General features: G+C 38.3%; 1 protein-coding gene across 8 annotated transcripts in view; it reads left to right on the plus strand.

Annotated features, from left to right (window-relative positions):
• Positions 1-21,783, plus strand: part of ZNF280D (zinc finger protein 280D) — an 80,716-nt gene that overhangs the window by 24,858 nt on the left and 34,075 nt on the right. For 5 of the 8 annotated variants that reach the window (XM_073303774.1, XM_073303780.1, XM_073303781.1 and 2 more), the window contains 4 exons: positions 10,204-10,269; positions 10,371-10,741; positions 16,468-16,585; positions 21,610-21,777. In XM_073303774.1, coding sequence (XP_073159875.1) covers positions 10,204-10,269; positions 10,371-10,741; positions 16,468-16,585; positions 21,610-21,777 — 723 coding nt within the window. The remainder of the gene's footprint in view (positions 1-10,203; positions 10,270-10,370; positions 10,742-16,467; positions 16,586-21,609; positions 21,778-21,783) is intronic. The other 3 variants (XM_073303778.1, XM_073303776.1, XM_073303779.1) reach the window with 3 other exon arrangements.

The following is a 21,783-nucleotide window of genomic DNA, read 5'->3' on the forward strand; positions in this document are numbered from 1 at the left end:
CTTTTTGTAAGTGCTATAAACTCTTATAATTTAGGGAATAAACCAGGCTTTAATTGGCTAAAGTTAAGAAAAAAACCATCTAGGAGTATGTTGAGTCATACTTATTCACTATGGGGTTTCTTGTACCTTCTTTTGAACCATCTGGTACTGGCCATAATCTGAGACAAGATACTGGAATATATGATCTACTGCTCTGATCAGGTATGGCGTCTCCTCTGGTCCCTCTTACAGCAGAGGCAAATTGAAAGAGTTTGCATGAATAACCTGCTAGGTACTTAGGTAGCTGCTGGTTAGACCTTGGCCTGTGAGACTGTGAACCAAAAAATCTGGTTTCAGTTTCTGGATCTGACATTTTGCTTTGGAACATAGGCCATATCACTTAACTTCTCTGTACTTCAGATATTTTTTTTGTAAGATGGGTTGCGGCTAACACTTGTTCATGTTTGGCAGGTGCTTTCATCAGCATAATAAAATTAACTATTTAAATATAACATATTAGTAATGTTTAGGAAATGTGTAAGAAATGCTAAAGTTAACCTGGAATATGCAATCTTAACTCAGTTTTGTATGCTTGTATATTATAATACATTAATTATCCTACATGATTTCTTATTAGATAGTTTACAGTTTCACCGCCAGGGTAAACTGATTTAAATCAAAGCAATTTAGATCACTGATTTTTAAAAAAAAAAAAATAATAATGATTTAAGTAAACAAACAGGAAAGCTTGATTTAAATCAATTTTAATTGTTTGTATTTGTACTTTTTAGTTATTTTGCTAAAGAAAAAGGTTTATTCTCATTGGTTGGTAACCATTAACACATTTTGACTTGCAACTAGATATAACATTTACAGTAAATTTGATGCTTCTTTTTGATAACCAGGAGGATACGCTATGTCTGTACACATTTATATAGCTCCATATTTATTCATTATTTCTTAATTTTTACATTTATTTTAGAAAATGGTGATGCATGTCTTATTTATGATTTAATTTTTTTACTTGTGATATGTGTCAGGCTCTCTGGATGGAAATTCTGATTCAATTAAAATACACAAACATTTTTTAAATTAAATAAAACTACTTTAAATGTGCTGGAAACATAAGAGAAAAGGTTTATCAAAACTTGTTTTGCCTTTAAAACTAACTGATTTACTAAACAAAGGAAGTACCTGTAGTTAGTGAATTGAACTGATCATTTCTAGTCGCTGTGTCCTTCAACATTTTAGAACTAGTAGGTCTCAGGCTTCCACATCTAGTTTTTATTCATAGATTGAAGAGAAAAACAAGCTTCCCTGTGTGGTGAGCTTTTAATTGGTTTCTTAACTTTGAATGAATTTTGAACATTGATCTGAACTAGTAGAATAAACTGAAATGAAGAAAATATTCCTTTGCACCTGGTAAAGAGGCTAATCGTATCAAAAGCTGGTTTAGCACTTCAACAGATTCTGGTTGCAGATACTTAACCAGTGATTTCTACCAGTTCAGTGATTTCTTTCTTTAAAAGCTGGGAGCAAATACATTCGGAAACATGTTGTATGTCAGTTTCCAACTTACAGTATTTGAACACTTAGAAATATTAACTTTCATATCAGTAACCTAGAGGTATAAATACCTTTTTATGCACATTATTTTTTCTGGCTGGGTTTGTATTGAATGATTTTGTGGCTGAGCCATGTAATTCTTGGCTTTCCTTTACTCCTAAGGCACTGTAGGATAACATGCCCTACCATACTGCTACTTAATCTCAGCATGGTTAACAAATAAGTAAAGAAGAATCTAAACATAGAAACTGTTCTTCAAGCAGTTGTATATGTGTATTCTACTAAGATGTTTGTGCACCTGGTGTGCTGGAGTCAGAGAATTTTCTGTAGCAGTATCTATCGGGGAGGAGCTTGTGCTCTGCACCCTGGCTCCTTCTGAAATTATATAAGATTGACACCACCCTGATCTCTCCAGTGCCTTCTCACCACCTGTGCCTGAGTATGAGTTCCCCATGCAGTTTACCTCACTTTTTTTTTTTTTTGGTCTGGGTAATCCTGTTAAATATTAGGTGTTAGTTCCTGCCAATAGCTAGTTTTCTTTACTGTTTTGATTGTTTTTAGTCAGTGGTTAGTTTTTGATGCAAGTACTGCCTCTCATGTGAGGTGTCTGTTCTGAATAGTGACCCCCACATGTGCTGCTTTTTGGCCTTGGTGCGGGACACATTAAAAAGATGTGCAGAATTTGCCTTTCTTTCAGGTAAAGAATGCAGATTTCTAGAGCGCTGCGCCTCAAGCAACACCTCATGGCACAGGATCTGCCTCAGTCTTCTGGTCGTCGATGGATCACCCTGTCTCTCGGGGTGCTACAGAGGCTGCAGTGGTCGTTGACAAACTGCTATACTCAGACTCTTCTTATCAGAGAGAGAGAGGGATTAGTCTTCCTCTCCGGGGCCACTCTGAAAGAGGATCCATAAAACAGACCAGAGCCACTCCAGATTGAAGGACTACTCTTCTTCTTCTTCTTCGAAGGAGGACTTGGAAAATCACCCCTGCTTCTCAGGAACTCAGGATAGAGCCAAGTTGTCGACCCTTGTCTCCCTGGTACCATGATGGGAACGTATAGGTACTGTACCATTGATTCTGGTACTGTCCTGTGGGACAGCTGTTGAATCTGGTACCAACAGATACTGCTCTGGCCCCATTGGTACCAACGGACCTGCAAGCTTATGAGGTAGTAAAGGATTTGCTTTGACTCTCCATCCCAAACTCTCCTGTGGTGCTAGGAGTCCTTGGCAGTGGATGTGCCTCCTGCTCGTGGTGGTCCGTCTGGGTCCATGGCTTCAGAACAGAGGCTGTTAGTGGTGTCAGTGTTGATACTAAGAGAAACAGCGAAGATGTGATAGGCATTGATGCACACCATGTCAGTACTGGTATGCTTTTCAGCCTCTGCACAAGCATGTATCTTCTCACTTGGGTTTAATACTGGGGTAGCCCTCAGACTGGGCATCAGCCACAACTTGCACTTCAGCAGCAGCAGCAGCAAGGTCTTTCCTCATACGAAGACTCCATGTGATTCTCTTCACATCTTGGGGCTTGTTTGCACTATTGACTACTATGCTGGCATCAGCACTGATATTGACTTCTTTCCAATGGGCCACAGATAAATAAAGGTGCCTAGTAGCCTCTTTAGGATTGGCACCCCCAGTTTCTGCTGACTATTCAGATAGCTCCTTGCAGTTGGGTTTGGAGTCTTCCTCCATGTCACTGTTCCCTCTGAGGTTTGGTCAGTCTATCAAGCCTTCTAGACCACCTACTGAAGGAGAGCATTGTATCAAGAATGGGACTGTTCATACAGCAAAGATAGCTCATCTTGACCTACTTCCTATTGGCTGCTGTAAATAATTGGGCCTGGTTGTAACTGGGCCTACAGATTTGCCTTAATTGTGGGTTCATCTGTAAAAAGTGATTGTAAGTTAATAAAATGTCACAATAAGCTGTAACCACAAGTCTTTGGTAAGAAAAGGGGTGTGTGTGTGTGTGTGTGTGTGTGAGAGAGAGACTGAATTAGTCCAAACAAAAGGTCTTTTGACATAACTCAAGAATTGTGTTAAGATCATGCTTATTAAACAAAGTGTGGAACCAGAAATAAATGAACCAAAATTGGTATGTCAGGATATTAGGCCTAATCGGTGGACAAAATAAGGAGGGGATGGGCTATTCCACTTTCTACTCCTTCTTGGGGTCCTTAAGAGACTTTGGGAGAAAATTTGGCTTCAGGACCGAGCTTCACGATCATGGCTGCTACCCTCACCATCTCCTGGGACCCAAGGACCTTTTTCATCCTGATTCTGGGAGATGTCCTGACCAGGCCAGAGAAAAGGGATGCAGATAACATCTCCTCTGCTACTAGCTCCGACTGAATCCCAACCACCATCTGGAATGTGACACTTTCTCTCCTCTCTTCGCCTGATGTGTCCTTTTCCTTCCTCACCTTATGTCTTCACTTCTCTTTCTCCTCTTTCCTTCTGTTTAATAAGAGTTTTTGGCTTAGCCAGCCAAGGTTGTATATTTTACAACATTGCTGTAAGTCTGTGACTAGAAAGGCAGTGCCCTAAACTGCCCGATGCTGTCACAAGTTTTCCAGGTCTCAGAGTGGCTAATAAGATCATGTACTCTCACTGTTTTTTTCCAGCAGTGAGGTTGCAAATAAAAGCCAACATCAGAGACAGAAGCTGTTTTTTCTATCTTTGCTATACTTTCTCTCCCCTTTTTGTATTTTGTCTTGTTTTGTCTTCTAGGAAAAGGTGTTTGACTTTAACAACAACAGCGCCAGCCAATCTCGGCTAATTTCTTCACTTTTCCTCAAAAAGGACAGTTATTACCATCTTTAATACCATCCAAGAGATTGTAGAACAAGGTGGCTTTTTTTTTTTTCCCTTCTAAAAGACCCTCCACTTAAGGGAAACAATGACTGTTGTTAAAATGAAAACCGTATTTACTACTGTACATTTCAAATGCTTTAAATATTGTCCTTTTCTGTGCTTTTAATAAAATGTTAAAAGTATTTTTAATGGTGTGTTTGCCATGGTACTAAGCACTGCTTAGGTCTCTATACCAAACCCTGAACCTTATTGAACAGTGTTTAATTTTGCACAGTTCGAGTCATGTTAACCTTTGACTCTTTGGGCCCCTTTTGTTCCATTGAAGTTACTACAACCACACCTGTGACTTACACCCTTCTTCACAACCTAAGGATTCCTAAAGAGCCACTATAACGGTTTTCCAGGTTTCAGTTATCTGCATGCTGGAGAGGAAGCTCACCAGATTGTTTTGCTAAACACCATGGGGAGCCACTTACTTTGGCAGCATGTGCAGATACTGAGGAACCAGTTGTATCGCAAGAGGACCCACTGGTCTTGGTTAACTTGTTGTCCTTTCCAGAGGACTCCAATGACTTCAGATTCCTCCTCCCCTGTTCCAGAGGATTTTCAATCTTATCAGGACCTATCAAAGAGGATGGCTGCAGTGTTGAGCATACAAGCTGAGCTTGTCCAAGAGAAGTTTCAGAGTAGCAGCCATGTTAGTCTGTATCGGCAAAAAGAAAAGGAGTATTTGTGACACCTTAGAGACTAACAAATTTATTTGAGCATAAGCTTTCGTGAGCCACAGCTCACTTCATCGGATACATGCAATGTAAAATACAGTGGGGAGATTTTATATACACAGAGTACATGAAACAATGGGTGTTACCATACACGCTGTAACAAGAGCGATCAGGTAAGGTGAGCTATTACCAGCAGGAGAGCAGGGGGGGTGGGGGGGGGCGGAACCTTTTGTGGTGATAATCAAGGTGGGCCATTTCTAGCAGTTGACAAGAACGTCTGAGGAACAGTGGGGGGGGAGTGTGAAATAAACATGAGGAAATAGTTTTACTTTGTGTAATGACCCATCCACTCCCAGTCTTTATTCAAGCCTAAGTTAATTGTATCCAGTTTCCAAATTAATTCCAATTCAGCAGTCTCTCGTTGGAGTCTGTTTTTGAAGTTTTTTTGTTGATGAATTGCCACTTTTAGGTCTGTAAGTGGGTGACCAAAGAGATTGAAGTGTTCTCCAACTGGTTTTTGAATGTTATAATTCTTGATGTCTGATTTGTGTCCATTGATTCTTTTACGTAGAGACTGTCCAGTTTGACCAATGTACATGGCAGAGGGGCATTGCTGGAACATGATGACATATATCACATTGGCGGATGCGCAGATGAACGAACCTCTGATAGTGTGGCTGATGTGATTAGGCCCTATGATGGTGTCCCCTGAGTAGATATGTGGACAGAGTTGGCAATGGGCTTTGTTGCAAGGATAGGTTCCTGGGTTAGTGGTTCTGTTGTGTGGTGTGTGGTTGCTGGTGAGTATTTGCTTCAGGTTGGGGGGGCTGTCTGTAAGCAAGGACTGGCCTGTCTCCCAAGATCTGTGAGAGTAATGGGTTGTCCTTCAGGATAGGTTTTGGCCATTTTTCAGGTGGCAGCCCCTGGGAGGGTAGCCCTCCTTCTGAATGGGGCTCTTTTGGAACCGGAAAATACCTTATGGCACATACCAGCCTCCTTGGCACCAATCGCTAAGCATACAGACACATTATATCATGTTCCGATGCAAGGCTTCGGGTACTTTTGTTCCCACTCTGCCTCAAACTCCTTCATGGTCAGTGCTGTCAATGAGAGGTTGCATCAAGGGAGATTCAAATCAATTCCCAAAGAGAAAATCCAAGAGACTTGACTTAGGAGAAAAAATTATTCCTCCTCTCTCCAGAGAATACTTCCAAGATATTGATGCACAACTTAAGCATTGGTGTTAGCACTTTTGTGATTTTAATGAACAGATCCCCACAAAGATGTGAACTTAGCTTAATCCAAAAGAGAACCCATCAGAAAACAGGAAATTGACACTTGCGGAAGTGATGCATATGGTCAAACATTTACCAAATGGTGAACCAACTGGTCTTGACAATATTTCATTAGAACTCCTAAAAAGTGGTGGCCTGGGTTTAGGTTACTAGTTTCATAAAACTGTCTTAAAAGTTTGGGAAACCAGTCATATTCCAGAAGATTAGAAGAGGGGCTGCATCATCCCGCAAAAAGGAGAGGGATCAGTTTGCTCAAACTATAAGGGAATAACACTGCTCTTAGTCCCAGAGAAAATGTTTGATTATACTACTGAACTAACTGAAATACTGTCTCAGCCCAAAAATGAGAGACAGCCAGTGTGGATTCTGTACAGGCTGATCTAAAATCTGTCTTATATATATATATATATATACACTGTGCAGAATGTTAATGAAAACATGATTACAGAAACAAAAGGAAGTTTAATACCACATTTATAGACTTTGCATTTACTTTTGATTCGGTGCACGAATCAGCACTGTGGGTACTGCTATGAGTCTGGAGTGCCTGAGGACTTAGTATGCCTGGTGGAAGAACTGTATTGCAATACATTTACCTCTGTGAGGGTCAATATTTGTATTATAAACTGGTTTTCATTAGACTCTAGAATATGCCCAGTACGCATAATCTTACCTATGTAGTTTATCGCAGCAGTTCTCAAGTCTCTTTCCAGACTACTGTATCCTTTTCAGGGATCTGATTTGTCTTGTGTACCCGAAGTTTCACCTCACTTAAAAACTACTTGCTTACAAAATCAGACATAAAAATACAAAAGTGTTATCGGACACTATTTTGGAAAAATTACTTACTTTTTCATTTTGGCTGTATGAAATATTAGTTCTGATTTCGCTAGTGCTTTTTAATAGCCTGTTATAAAACAAGGCAACTATCTCTAGATGTGTTGATGTATCCCCTGGAAGTCCACTGTGTACCCCACGGGGTACATGTACCATCTATTTATAGTTCTGATAGACTATCTGATGACAAAGCGGATTGAGCCCAAAGTAGGTGAAGTGAAATTTAAAGATCAATCTTTGGAGGATCTTAAGTATGTGGATGATATTGTCTTACTTGCAGAGACCATTCTTCTTAGTGTATGTGGAACTTGCCTCAGGTGGCACGTGACCAGGATTCATCACTGAATTTGGTATGCTTGTTGGATCATTAGTGTCCCTGGCTTGGGCCGGGTACTGACAAGGAGTGTGAGATGAATGCTGATCCATGCCCCCTGAGAGACCATTGACAAACTACAGCTGGTGCTAGAAGAGCTGCAAAAAACTGCAGAATCTATGGGACTTAAGATCAATGATGATAAAACCAAAGCTGTGTGTACCTCTGATAAAACAGACATGAATGGCCTACTGACGCTGCATGTAATGATGCTGAATTGGTAAACCGTTTTATCTATCTTGGTAGTTGGTTGATAGCAGGAGGTCCTATAGCTGAAGGAGTTACACATAGGATCAGTCTTGTGTCTGCGTCATTTCAACATCTTCAAAAACCTCTTTGGCCGGCAGGATGTCTGTGTAACAACCCAAGATACAAGTGTTCAACACACCAGTAATGACAACTCTGTTATGTGGAGCAGAAACATGGCTGTTAAAAATACTGGAGGAGAGGAAATAAGTTTTCAGTGTCAAAAGTTACAATGTATCAAGATCTGTTGGTTTGACTTTTGTCACAAATGAGGAAGTATTTAGATGATCCTAGCAAGTTGTAGTTTTGCACCTTTTTGAGAACAAGATGGCTGCAGTGGGATGAGGTAACGTCCAAAGTACAGAAGCAGGTATGCTTTTACAGAATTTTTATGGAGCTGTGGTTGAAGAAAGTAGAGCACCAAGAATGTGGTTGGAAAATGCAATTTTGAGGGATTTAAGAAGGCTAAACCTTTCCATATGGACACTTGCTGAAGAAAGAAGACATGCAAGGGACCATTCAAGATCGAAGTCTATTTTACATGCCACCATGGCTACATTATAGCCAAATGAATCTGCTGCTTCCTTTCTCCAAATATGCATAGGAAACCAGCAGGAATTGTTAGCAAAACATGATTTTGTAAACTGGGATGCAATGTCTAAGTTCACTGACAAGCTGCCTGGAGATGTAAGGGAGGAGTTACGGGCTTTCTTGGCAGAAGCCACTTGGTGGCCAAGACCTCAGTGCAGTTGGCACTCGATGTGGCAGATGCTTCTTACGGGGGATTGCTCAGTAAAATGAGGAGAAGCTCATAGTTTCCTGAATGGAATACGCCTATGAACCATGTCTCAAAGAACAGTTACATTGTAAGTAAATTACCATTTTTTCCCCCTCCTTAACCTTTTCCCAAACGGTGCTTATATAGTGAGCTGTGCTAGTTTTGTGGGCAGGGGAAGCCTATATATCCTCTTTTAGCAAGTGGTTTCTGCCTGCCTGCCTGCCTTAGGTAATGTCATCCAGAGGAGTACTGGTATGATAAATTTATGGATTACTATACTGAAACAGACCAGAGGTCCATCTAGTCTAGTAACCTATCTCAAATAGTAAGCAGTACCAGTTGTTTCAGAGGAAGAAACTCTGCAGTAGGCAGCTGAGGAATAATTTTCACCCAGGAAAAGCTTCTTTTAACTACCAATAGTTAGAGGTTGGCTTATGCCCTGAAGTTAATAGTTAATATTTTTTTGTTTTAACTTCTGTATATTCTTGTTAGTTATATAAACATCTAATCTTTTATAAATCCTGCTAAATTCTTTGCCTCAATATCTTGATGGTGAAACTAACTTACACTACTTGTGCATTTTGTGTAAGTGTTCTTTTTTGTTTTGAATTTGCCACCTTTCAATGTCGCTTTATGTTACAAGTGAGATTGAATAGAAGTTCCTGATCTAGCTTCTCTATACCATTCATTATTTTTATACTCCTATCATTTCCCCCTTTTATTCATCTACTCTCTAAGGTAAAAGATTCCAATCATTCCAATCTCTTCATAATATTTTTTCCATATTCATAATTTTTAGTGCTTGTTTTTGTACCCCCTCTATTTCCGCTCCAAACTTTGAGTTGCAGTGACTATAACTGAACCGTATACAGGGTGAGAGTATGCCGTTTATTTGTATAATGGTATATATTTTGGTAGTACTCTCCATCTTGTTCCTTGTACAGCCTAATATACTACTATGGATTTTTCTCTTCTGTTGGAGATTGAGCTCTCTGCAATGATGATCAGATCTTTCTCGTAAATTGATAGTTAATTTAGAATAAGTAGTTCAAATTATTCCTCCCGATCTGTCTTGAATTGCCAAATGCAAAGTAATTAGTTGTGGAGTGGGGAGTTTCCTTCCTCTTTTTGGAATGTTTTTTCAGAATTCAAGAAACTTTTTCTAAGAAATAATTTATGAATGTATTCACTTTTCTTATTTGTTTCCATTGTCTTCATTAAATTTTTGTGTAATGGTCTACGTAACCAACACAGCTAAACACTTATGGATTCTATGTAGCAGAGTTTTGCTTTCCTATCTACGTTTCTAGAGAACTAAAATTTGACATGATTTGGTGAATTAACTTTCTCAAGAAGAAAAATCAGGAGTCTCAAGATCTTTATTTGTACAAATAGGATGATGATGCAGATTGCTTTATTGGGTGTTTATTTTAGAAATGGCATTCAAGTTTTTAACGGAAAAAAATCTGTTGGCTTTTGCTACCTTCACATATAATGCTGCTTTTAATTTTTGTTTTTATTTTAACTTCACTTCAGTTTTTGTAACTTGTCACTGGAATTAAGACACAAATGTAACTTTTAACAGATATATTGAACAGAGTCAACCTCAGCTCATCACGAACGGGGATACAGAATGGTGCACCTAGTAGAGGTACTACATTGTCCTAATATGGTAATTTTAAAAAAAAAAAACTTAATGAAACATCCAACTGTAATACTATGTAATGATTATTCTGGAATTCTGTGTAACAGGTACAGTTACTACGTTCAAGCCTGCCAGTCAACACTATACAACTCCTGCATCCAATCCGGGTGCTGTCACTGCTTCACCAGTCTTTCAGTCTGTATCCAGACCTGCAACTAGCTCTGTAGCCGTTCAACCGTTGTCTAGATCAGTGACTGTTTCAGGAACTTCACAGACGCTACAGAGACCTGTTGCTGGATGTTTATCAGCTCAGCAGATACCCGGGTCAAATTCTGGAATATCACAGCCTGTTAGCAGACCTGTAACCGTTCCAGTAATGACACAGCCAGTATCAAAAAATATTACAATTCCTGTAATGGGTCAACCCGTACCGAGGCCAGTGGCTACAGTAACAGCACAACCTATAATATTAAATCAGGTAAATTCTTATAGTAACTTATAAAGCTTAAGGTTTAATTGCAGTTAAATTAATGAAGTACAAGAAGTGGATATTGCTTATTGTATAGTCACATCACTTCACTAAATTTTGGTTTCAAAGAACCTTGTGGTTTTTGTAGAAATTTACTAAACATGTTATGACACATAGGTTCCCTTTCAGGAACTTTAGTATTAAATAGACGTTTTACTACACTGTGTTTGATGTTGTTCAATTTGTTTGAAGCTTAAGGCCTCAGTTTTTCAGAGACTCTGGTAGCTGATTAACTTTACACAGGAGTAATTACATTGTCTTCAGGACAAGGTATATTTGTGTACAAAGTTCTGCATGTGCATAAGTGTTTGCAGGATCTGGGCTTTAGTAAAATTTTGATTCTCTATATGATGTAATTGTAAAAATAATTAATTACTCATATATTTTTTAAAAACGTTTGCAATGTTTTCCATTGTTTAATTTATTCCTACAGGAATGCTAATTTGAAATTTTCATTTTAATATTATTCTGCAATTTAATGAAGTGGATGTTTAATACTACTGCTTTCGAACAAACAAGTAGAAAAATGAGAAAATAGCTTGAGTGACCAAATTGGTAGTCCAGTAGCCTGGGTGTATGGAATAGACGTCAGTATGTATGCTAGAGTTTGCAGCGCCATTATTTTATATCCAGTTTAAAAAGTTGCAAACAAGCTGATACCTAGGGTATGTCTACACTACAAATGACCTAAGTTATGTCAATGTACAGCCATGGCGGTAATTAAATTGCTTTTGCGTGTTCATGCTGCGCTCCTTGTTTTGGTGGTGTGTCCCCTCACCAGGAGGACTCGCACCAATTTAACTGTCAGTGTGGGGCATTGTGGGATGGCTTCTGAAAGGCAGCAGCTGTCGATGTAAGCAACGCAGCATCTATACTGACACTGCGTCAACCTAACTACATTGATATTGATTCTATGCCTCTCATGGGGGTGGAGTTATTAAGTCAATGTAGTGGGTGAGTTACATCAGTGGGAGTGACATTTTAGTAGGTTAGGCTAATGTAAGCTGTCTTACGTCGACCTAACTCTGTAGTATAGACCAGGCCCTAGATATGTGGTAGTGTTCGGTAAACTTGTTTTTTTCCTCTCTTGTTGGTATTAATCTTAAAATGTGTTGCTAGATATTATTTCAAGATGCAGGGAGGGAGAATTTAGTATAAATTTACTAAACTCAAAATTTAGTGGAAATTGTAAACTTGGGAAGGTTCCATACACATTTTCAGAGAAACAAAATAACAAAAGTTTTTTTTGTTTTTTTTTGTGAGAAAATTGTTCAAGATCCTAAATCCCTGAATTTGTGGATTTCTGTGTATCCACAGAATGGTTGTCCCTACTGATAGCTTACTTTTTGTTTGTTTTGCTACTGGTAGAGCATCACTTAAGTCTTTCTGCATTCTTTTCTCTAGTTTTTTGTTGCAAATTCTCTTTTGTGTGTTGCTTTGCAAAAGACCATCATAGCAATAGTTGCTTATGCCTTTCACCCCTTCCCACAATATTTTTCTTTCTCTCATAATGAACAAAGAAGGAAAATATAGATGGAACAGTAATGCACTGCAGCTATGTGTTGCAGTGTCAGTATACATATCTTGTAATGTGGCTGCTTCTTTGAAAAGGAGGAAGTGTGCCTGAGTGATACTAAGACCATCTTCCCCATGAGGAGTCAGAGGACCCCAAATTGATAGAACTACAGGGATGAAACTGCTACAGACCCTTCTGAGATTGAGTGGTGGAGGTTAAATTCTCAATGAGTGAGATAAAGAGGTCACATTTTTTCACAGTAGAGGAAAAATCATCAGAGGAGAGAAATCAGTTTGCTAAGAATTTGTAGTTAGTACCCAGGTCTAAGAGCACCATTCCTTCAAATATACTGAATTTAGGACATCTGGGCAGGGTGGTATTTAAAGTAGTACTTTTTAAAAATTTGGACTTTACTGAGGAAATGCAAGGTAGCGAAGCACATTCATCCAACTTCTGAAAATGGTAATGGGCACTGCAACCAAATTCCAGACAAATTCAGATACCTGTGGTTGTCACAGCTTTCTTAGACTAGAAATCCGAGAGAGAGGACTACACTTTCAGTGTAAAAAACAAATGACTGATTCCCCTGTTGAATGGGAAATTTGTTTACGCCATTAAAGTATCTGAGTGCAGGTAGCTAGCATCAACGTTTTAAAATGTGAAAATTTGATATCCTTCTTAAGATTATTTGCTAAATCTACTGTTCTTCTCCCCTCCCCCCCCCCCTTTAGCCATCTAGCATAAAGTCTTCTTTTAGACAAGGATACCAATTAAAGTGTTCTGTTTGTGTTGGGTAGTTGAATTCCTTGCAGATTCATTATGGAAGAATCCAGATTCAAAATTTTCAGTTCTCAGCAATTTGTCAATTAGATTGCTTTTGATGTGAGACCCCCTTTTAGGCACAGCTGATAAAATGGATTGGCTAAAGCTAATTACTTAACAACAGTAGTCCCAACTCTTTGAGAGAGAAGGGATTTATGGCTATACTGGACCAAACTCCTAAGGATTGTTGGGAGGGTAATAATCTCCTTCAAAGACATGCCAACCATAGCACACTAGTTTTGGGAGTCTTCCTGTCTCCATGGTCAAGTTTTGAGATGGAGGTTTGGTTCCAGTAAGACTTTTCAGTTCTTGGGCAAGTCAGAGAACAGGCTCAGTGATGAGGCAGAGGCGTATTCTGACTAACTTGTATCAGTGTGCCCTGTTTCTTCACTGACTAGAGATTCTTACTTTAAGAAGTTGTGGCCAGGGATCCTAGCTGAAATCAGGTTCTCAAGATGACAAACATGGATTATAAGTGTAAACATCAACATGTATTAAACTCTGGTGGTTGTTCTTTGTATTTGCAGATGCAGGAACTCATATCAACCTTGCATCTGACCTTTCGCTGAGGTCATAAAACTGGTGTTTAAAGCATGCTTTGAGGTATCTACCCAACAGAGATTGTGACTTCCTAGGCATTGGAAGATATTGATTCATTCTGCACATGAAATGACTGAACCAGTTTGTGCAAAAAGAACATTTGAAAATGGAGTTTTCATAGGTTGTCATTCTACCATGCAGTTCAGAGGATATCATGGCCTCTAGGAATATCCATCTCACCTCTTTTTTTACATTCTCCCTGGCCAGATATCTTCATTGTGTGCTGGGAAATGTACATGTGCTACCATTCATCCCAACAAAAGCATCTTGAATTCTCTCCAAAATAATGGTGCTAACTTCAGTAACATTTTGGAAATGTGGCTATAGAGCCTTGGTGGCTATAGAACCATAGTAAGATGGTTGATTTGTATTAGGACATAAAAGACTTCAATGGAGCTATTGTATCAGCTCATGATCTGGCCCATCATCTTTCAAGTGTAGACAGTATGCACAGTCCTCCACACCTTCTTGAAGCTTAGGTTGATAATGAACAGGTCAAAGAACTCTGAAAATTAATTCCAAATCATTAGTAATATTTTTAACATAACCAAAAGAATAACTTTCATTTTTTTCAGAGCTGCTGTTAAAGATCAGTCTCAATTTGGTAAGGTTGGATGAGGAGTTGGTTTGAGAAAAGGAAGACTTGAGGGGTTTTTCCTTTGAGTCATTCAGGGTCTGCATTGAAGGAATTTACAAAAAAAGATTCCCACAGATGTGTGCTCTCATTCTGTTGAAATCTGTCTTGGCACTGGAGGGGGCCTCAACTAGACAAGTCATATTTGTTTCTAGCACTGTTAATTAGACTTGCTTTCAGCAGGCTTAATCAATGTAGTGGTATAAATAGGTAGTAAAAATATAACAATTGCTATAGTTGCTACAGGGTTGTCTTGTGAATGGAAAGGTACAACTGTGAGTGGGACGTGTTTCATGAGGTCTTTATATCAAAATCTGGTCTACCCTATGAAATATTTTGATGAATAGTGAAGTCACTTGGAAAACGGAGTTATCATTGTCAAGTTTTCAGTTTCATTATGTAAGTTGGAGGAATGGGTGACGAGGACACATTTTTTCACAGTAGAGGAAAAATCATCAGAGGAGAGAAATCAGTTTCCTAAGAATCCATTTGTGGATACCTTCAATATACTTCAAATCTGCTGGCACAAGTCACTAGAGGAAAGAAAGACATGGGACCAAAGTCATGTGCCTTTTCCAGATTATCTTCTTGTTGTGGCAAGCCTTCTTACGCAGGCTCTCATTTTGCCTTATATTCTCCCACAGTTTTAATCCAGTGCTAAGTAGGACTCTGCTCTTTCAGCCTTTGGCTTCTTTTCTTTTTAAAGGAACTGTTTTTTTAAAAAATACTCTGTGTGCTAGGGGAAAAAATGCATCTAGGTATCTACATGAAATTGGTATGCTGAGAAAGGGAAATAAAATCAGTCAGTTCTTGATAGGGAAGAGTTGAGGACAAGCTTGGATTTGGGTTTTGGCCTTTTTTTTTTTAACATTGCCGTTAAGTTAAAACTAAAAATGAACCCAGCTCTATCATCTGGTTGTTCTTAATTTGTTATGCTGCTTCTGGAAATTGCATATATGCTACATAAAGTTTTTGTGTGGAATGTCCATTTGAATGAATTGGCACTTGTGACATGGCAGGTACCATGTGAACATTTTAAGACCAGTTTACTTTGTGAATGCTTCTGGTATATAACTGAGAAGACATTTAGAATTTCAGTGGTTATTGTTGGCTTCAGAAATAATGCACTGGGAAGAATTAAGGTGTGTAGGTTTTTATGTTGTTGAATATGCAGCCACAAACACAGTTTCTATTTTGAAGGTTATATTTGGTACTAGGAAGGCATATACTTTAAATGAGAACTTCAGCTCTGGAAAAAGGATAAAAACTGCAAGAAGACCCTAAAATTATGTGGGTCATGAGTTGTCTTCACCTGGAAATTTTCATCGTTTTCATTAATCATTGACAATTAGCTCTTTTCTGGAATGCTCTAAACTGACTTCACTACTGCCCAGCTCACTATAAAAATATTGATGATATATTGATCCTTCTTTTATTATCACAAAATAATAGCCTTACCTAAGTACTGATTATGGCTTCCGAATCTTGGCTTGAATTGATGCTTGAGCAGGTGGCACTTAGAAAAAACAGAATAACTGATCTTGCTCTGTTTGTATTAAGAAGTTCCTATTTACTGTGAGTTGACATTGGGTTCTGATTTCTATCCTTTAAAATGCAGTTAGCTAGCTTCGTAAATAATGAGTAAAGTCTCTGAATTTAAATTGAAAGTGGGCAAATGCTTAGAGAAAAAAATTAGAAACACTAGCAGATATAGGATAAATCAGCTAGTAAACTAAACTATGTTTTTATTCCGATAAATAAATCAGTAGTATGCATACTTCCTCTAAAACGTACAGAACTTGCCATTCTGGCGCGCGTGCGCACACACACACACACAATAAATCAATTGCAGATGAACCAAACCAGGTTTTAATTGTTTTAAAAGAATTTATATTATTATTTTGGCAGATGGTAATTATAACTTCAGTATTTACATAATGAGCGTTTAAATTACCTGAATCCAATTGTAGTTACAAAAAACAAGCATATGATACTGTAACTTGCATTTGTATATTGATTTTTTTGTATGCAAATTTCAAAATGCTTTATAAAGATTAAGTCCCAATTTTCCCCTCCTCCCTCCTTTTCAAAATGGCTGATTAGGGTTATATTGCGAGTTCTCCACAAGCTGTACCAAATAATACTTCAGGCATACTGTTCGGCTTGAGACAGAAGTCAGGAGTTCCTCACTACCAGAGTGGAGCAGCAGTGACTATGACAGGTGAGTGTGAGTGTATGTTAGTAAAAGCTTTTTAAAAAAAAAAAAAAGAGAGAAAGAAATACAAGTATAGAGTGTTTTATATTTGGGTTATAATTTTAATAGAGGTTTCAGAACACAGGATAGTTTTAGTGTTTGTAAAATAATAGTATTGGTGTCCATGTGACGAAGCAAGATTTGGAGCATTGCACTTAAAATATACTTTCCAATAAAGTCTTGCTCTTGTGAGCTCACACATGTTACACGATGACCTCAATCAATATGTGCTTGTGATTTTTGTCTGTCTATAAAAAAAAAAAATTACTGCCAGACTCACTGAAATGACTTTTTTGGCAGGCAAAGGCTCATTTGCAGTATATGCAGTTTTCTCTGGATGACATCAATAAAAGTGTCTGTCAATCAGCCAGTGAGAGCCCATGGAACAACTTCCTGAGTCTGCTCAGTGGATTCCCTAGATGTCATTCTTTGTTTCCTGATTGCTATATATAGCAATTGGAGTAGACAGATCAAAGGGATCTGTTTTGAGAAACTGGGGAGGGGAAAGAATGCTTGTCATGAGCCTCTAAAGTATTTTTTATTATTTTTAGTTGCAGAAACTGTTATTTTGGCTGAAGAAAATTGTATTTATTTGAAATACTGATTAGAACATCTAAAATTAAATTACATTTTAGAATAAATAAGTGTGAGCTGTAAATTTAAACTTCAAGTGTCAGTTATAAAGAACTGCATTTTTGTGGTAATTGAATGACAAACTTAATTGTTGGTCAGCCTATAATTCAATCTATAATGAAATATAATTGACAGTTTTTTTGATCCTTCTACAAGATGGAGGACTAAAACAGAAGTGCTATGTGAAGCAGAAGGAGTAAGATGAAAATCTAACCATTTCTTGTCGGGAAGGTGGTGGTTTCATAAAACTTTAAATGGGGCACTCTCTCGCTCATCCTCCATCTGTTCCCAAATGAGTGAAGGGTGTGTTTTTTCCAGTAGTTATCCACACACACTTATTGGTATAGTCTTCTTCACTCCTACCCCTCCCTTTTTCTGTGACTTATTCTAGCTGGGGTGAAGGTGGCTGCAAGTAGCTCTTGGCAAGATCAGGCACTTACCTACTTTATCAAGTGTTCAGCATTGTAGTCTTATCCAGCAAAGCTCTTAAGCAGGTGCTTAACTTTAAGCACTTGAGCAGTTTCATTGATGTCAGTGGGAAACTGAAAAGTTACGCGCATGCCTATGTGCTTTGCTGGATTGGAGCCAGAGTGCTCTGCACCTTCAAGGACTGAGCCCTTAAATGACTGTGAATTGAGGTGTCATGCAGTTCATACTAGGTATGTAAGTAGGTGTGTGGTCTGTGTTGGATTTAAAGATTAAAAGAAGAACTTAACATTGCTTATTTAAATTATTGAGAACAAAACTGCTTTTTGCCCCTTTCAGAAACAGAAGGAGAGTATAATAGAGTGAAATAAAATGTAGCAAGGAAAGCCTGCTGGAGAAAATTAAGGAACACGCAAAGGAAATTGATAGGCTGAGAGGAATACTTATTGAGCTAGTAAGCAAAAGTAGGACTGAGTTGGGTCGACTAAATTGAGAAACGTGTGTGCAGTAGTAAGGACCTGAGAGCCAACACAAATATGTGTTCAGTTTCATATCACATGTGAGCTCCACAACACCAAAACCTTTAATGCAAGTGAGGGAAAGGCAGCAGGAAGTTTTTAGCATTCAAGCCTGCCTGTTTGCTGAGAATTCTGGAAAAATCCTGACTCACGTTTTTAGAAAACATAGTTAAAATCAAGTACACCGAGGACTTATCAGGAAATATCAGGAGTTTTCATGTTAATTCATAAGAATTATTAACATTCACCTTTATCAGAAATAATCTTAGATAATTAAACAAAAATCAGTTACAGGGAGACAATTTACTGATTGTAAATTGTTCAAGACCCAGAACAAGCTTAAAATAATTTTGTGTACAGATTGTTTTAATTTATTATGTGTGTGGGGGAAAGGGAGTAAATACTTGCCACTTGTTGTTAATAAGGGCACTTTGAATTTTTTTTTTTAATTTAGTATTGCTTGTATTATTTACGGAATTGAATACTGGGAAACTCAAGTTAGAATCGTTCATGGTAGCAAGTGCTGAAAATTAATATTTTGGCTAAAATAGAAAATCTTGGTATAGCCAAAAGTAAATACTTATACATACCTGTTTAAAAGCAGGTGGTGTGATTCTTTCTGAAGTGTTACTTTTTAAAGTTAAAAATCTGTAGTCCAAAATAAAAACTGTAGGCCTGAGTCTTTCTTCACACTGGTGTAAATTGCAATTCGTTGTAGTCATTCGAATTTTACCAGTGTAAATTGGTCTGAGAGGAGGATTGGGCTATGGGTGAGAGGTGTTGCACCAATATATGTATTTATTATCAAACAGTGAGTAGCTATCCTGCTCAGGTGACTATTGATTCAGATTTCACAAGCCTCTTAGTAATTACCTCTAACTACTTTGTTCTCCAATTCAGAAAAGCACTTGAGCACATGCTTAACTTTGAGCACAGACTTCAGTGGGACTTGTGTGCTTAAGTGGTCTCCTAAAGCCAGACCTATGTCCCCATCCTGCAATCTCTTATGAATGTGCTTAACTTTACTACTATGAGTAGTCTCATAGAAATAAAAGTTAAGCATGTTCGTCAGTGTTTGCAAGGTTGAGACCATGTAAATTGGTGATTGTCCTATCAAATTTCCTAGTTTTCAGATTGGCAACCAGTTTTACTGATTATTACACAGTGTTTGGAAGTTTTTTGTTTAAAATAGTATTTTTCACAGTATAACTGCAGCTGTTCTTCAATGTGCATTTGAATTCTGTTCTTATCTATTATTGTAAACAAGTTCTCCTACTCTTAGAGTGGCTATTCTAAAAGAGACAATAGAATTAACTTGACTCTTACAGTGTAGCACCACAGAAAACAATCCCATGCTAATTTGAGCATATGTACTCTCCTACTGTTTGTGTGACTCCTAGGAACATAATTGGAGTTGCATGCAACCATGTGAGAATATAGAATTCTTAATGGTGTATATTTTTCTTGGAACAAATCAGAAGGTTTTTTTTAATTCCTTATTGGTAGGAAATATTACAAATTATATTAAAACTTGATTTTCCTCTGACACACGACTTTGAAAAAAATTGGTATTTTATAGGAAGTTCCACTCAGTCAGTTCAACCTGCATAGCCAATTATACAAATACATCTAATGGTCACATCTACAAGAACAACATCCATTGTTGTTCACAGGCCCGTTGCACAAGTAAATTCAGTGGTACAGAAGAAGACAAATTTGGTACCAGCTCTACAACAGCCATTGCTAATCAATGCATGGAAGCCCCAGCAAGCAGCTCACGCACTTAGCAGTGCATGTATAAGTAAACAAAAGCACTAAAAGAAAGATAATACCCAATGAGTAGCCCAGATCTGATTTAGCAATTTTTAATTACCTTGGGCAAAAGTTGCATAAACTGAATGGAAAATGCGTGTTTAACATGTTCACTTCAGTAAGTGACTGGGTTTGAATCATTAGAAAGTATGACTGCAAAACAGCTTTTTAAGCTGGTGAAGTATAAAAGTCCAAGTTGAAAGTTAAGTACATTCTCATTTACATGGGGCATAATGAAGGCAGTTTTCAATAGGCATTAGGCTCTTTGTATTGGAGAGACAAGGTGGTGAGGTAATATCTTTCATTGGTCCAACTTCTGTTGGTGAAGAAAACCATTTTTCAGGCTTACAGAGCTGAAGAAGAGCTGAAGTAAGCTCAATAGTTTCTTTCCCTCACCAACAGAAGCCGGTCCAATAGAAGATATTGGACCCACCGTGTCTCTGTAATATCCTGGGGCTGACATGGCTACAACAATACTACGTACAATTTGTGTACTGGCATCCACACAGTCACAATAGCTTTAACAAAACTAGTTATTACAGCAGCGGGTCTCTTCTTGTATAAGTGGTGATGAATGTGAGTCAAAATTGCAGTTTAGGTGGGTGTCGCCATGTGAAGTCCTAGTTTCATTTTTTGTGAAAAAGTGAGCGCTTTAACAATTCTGCATGAGATCGGCTGTCCTTTCGTTGTTTGTAAGGAAAGATTAGAGGACAGATTCTCAGTTCTACCCAAGAAGTGCTGAATGCAGCTGGAGAGTGGAGAAGGGAGTGCACAGGACCTATTTTCTGTTCTCACCCTGCATGCCCACTTCAGGAGTGTTTCTATTGTTGGTCCTGTCCCCAGTATAGACTGTAGCAGTCTGAAAGCTGGTGTCTAATTTATTGTAGTTCCCAGTGGTCCTCAGGAACTGTCCTGGCAGCCAGGAACACACTACTGGCAGGTAGGGATTCCCCCACCATGCCTTCTATTTCCTAGTTTCACCACTGCGTTGAGTGGGTGATACTGGATGATTCTCCTATGCAGGGGGAATCTTCCAGTGCCAGATATGCTGGCTTTAGGGCAACTTGGCGCTGGAAAAAAGACACACGGCTTTTCTAATGGACTTAATCAGGCCACTGATCTACATGTATTTGAAAGTTGCTTTTGATATTTAGTATTTTTATAGGCAAGGGAGGAAAACATGGGATGAGAGAGAGATTCTGTTGAAGAGAAGAATGAAAAGGCACTTCCAAATGGTATGCATCGCAGTGACTAATGCTATAGCCATCTGTGGTTAGGTATGCAAATTAGTCCTGTGCTAGATGAAGAGGGATCAGAAAGACCAGGCAGGTCCTTTAGTTAGGCTGCAACAAATATATGAGGTGTCTTAAATGAGGGGGCTTCAGTCTATTTTCTTACTCATTCACACCACATTGACTTCAAAGTATTGATGGCTGACTCAACCAAACATAATTTTTCTAACTTATAAACAGCTTATTGGGTAGAGAGATTTTAATAACTATTATTCGTTTAGACTTGTTTGTCCATTAAAAAGTAGTTATCAGTAAGAGATTGGTAATATACTATGAAAAAACTGAGGTTCTTTCATTTAAACCGCTATAGGTCTGAATGAGAGTGGTTTTGTGTCTAAGCGTCCAGCTACTTCTGAAGCCAACAGTGTTACTCCAAAAAAGGCCAAGCCTAATGAGGTTGGTGCTGGAAGCAATTCAACTGTATCACCTTCAGTTAAATCTCCAACAGTAACACCATCACAAAATGTTTCTTCAAAAGGTAGGG

This window comes from Lepidochelys kempii, chromosome 10 (assembly GCF_965140265.1).
Source record: "Lepidochelys kempii isolate rLepKem1 chromosome 10, rLepKem1.hap2, whole genome shotgun sequence".
Classification (NCBI taxonomy): Eukaryota; Metazoa; Chordata; order Testudines; family Cheloniidae; genus Lepidochelys; species Lepidochelys kempii.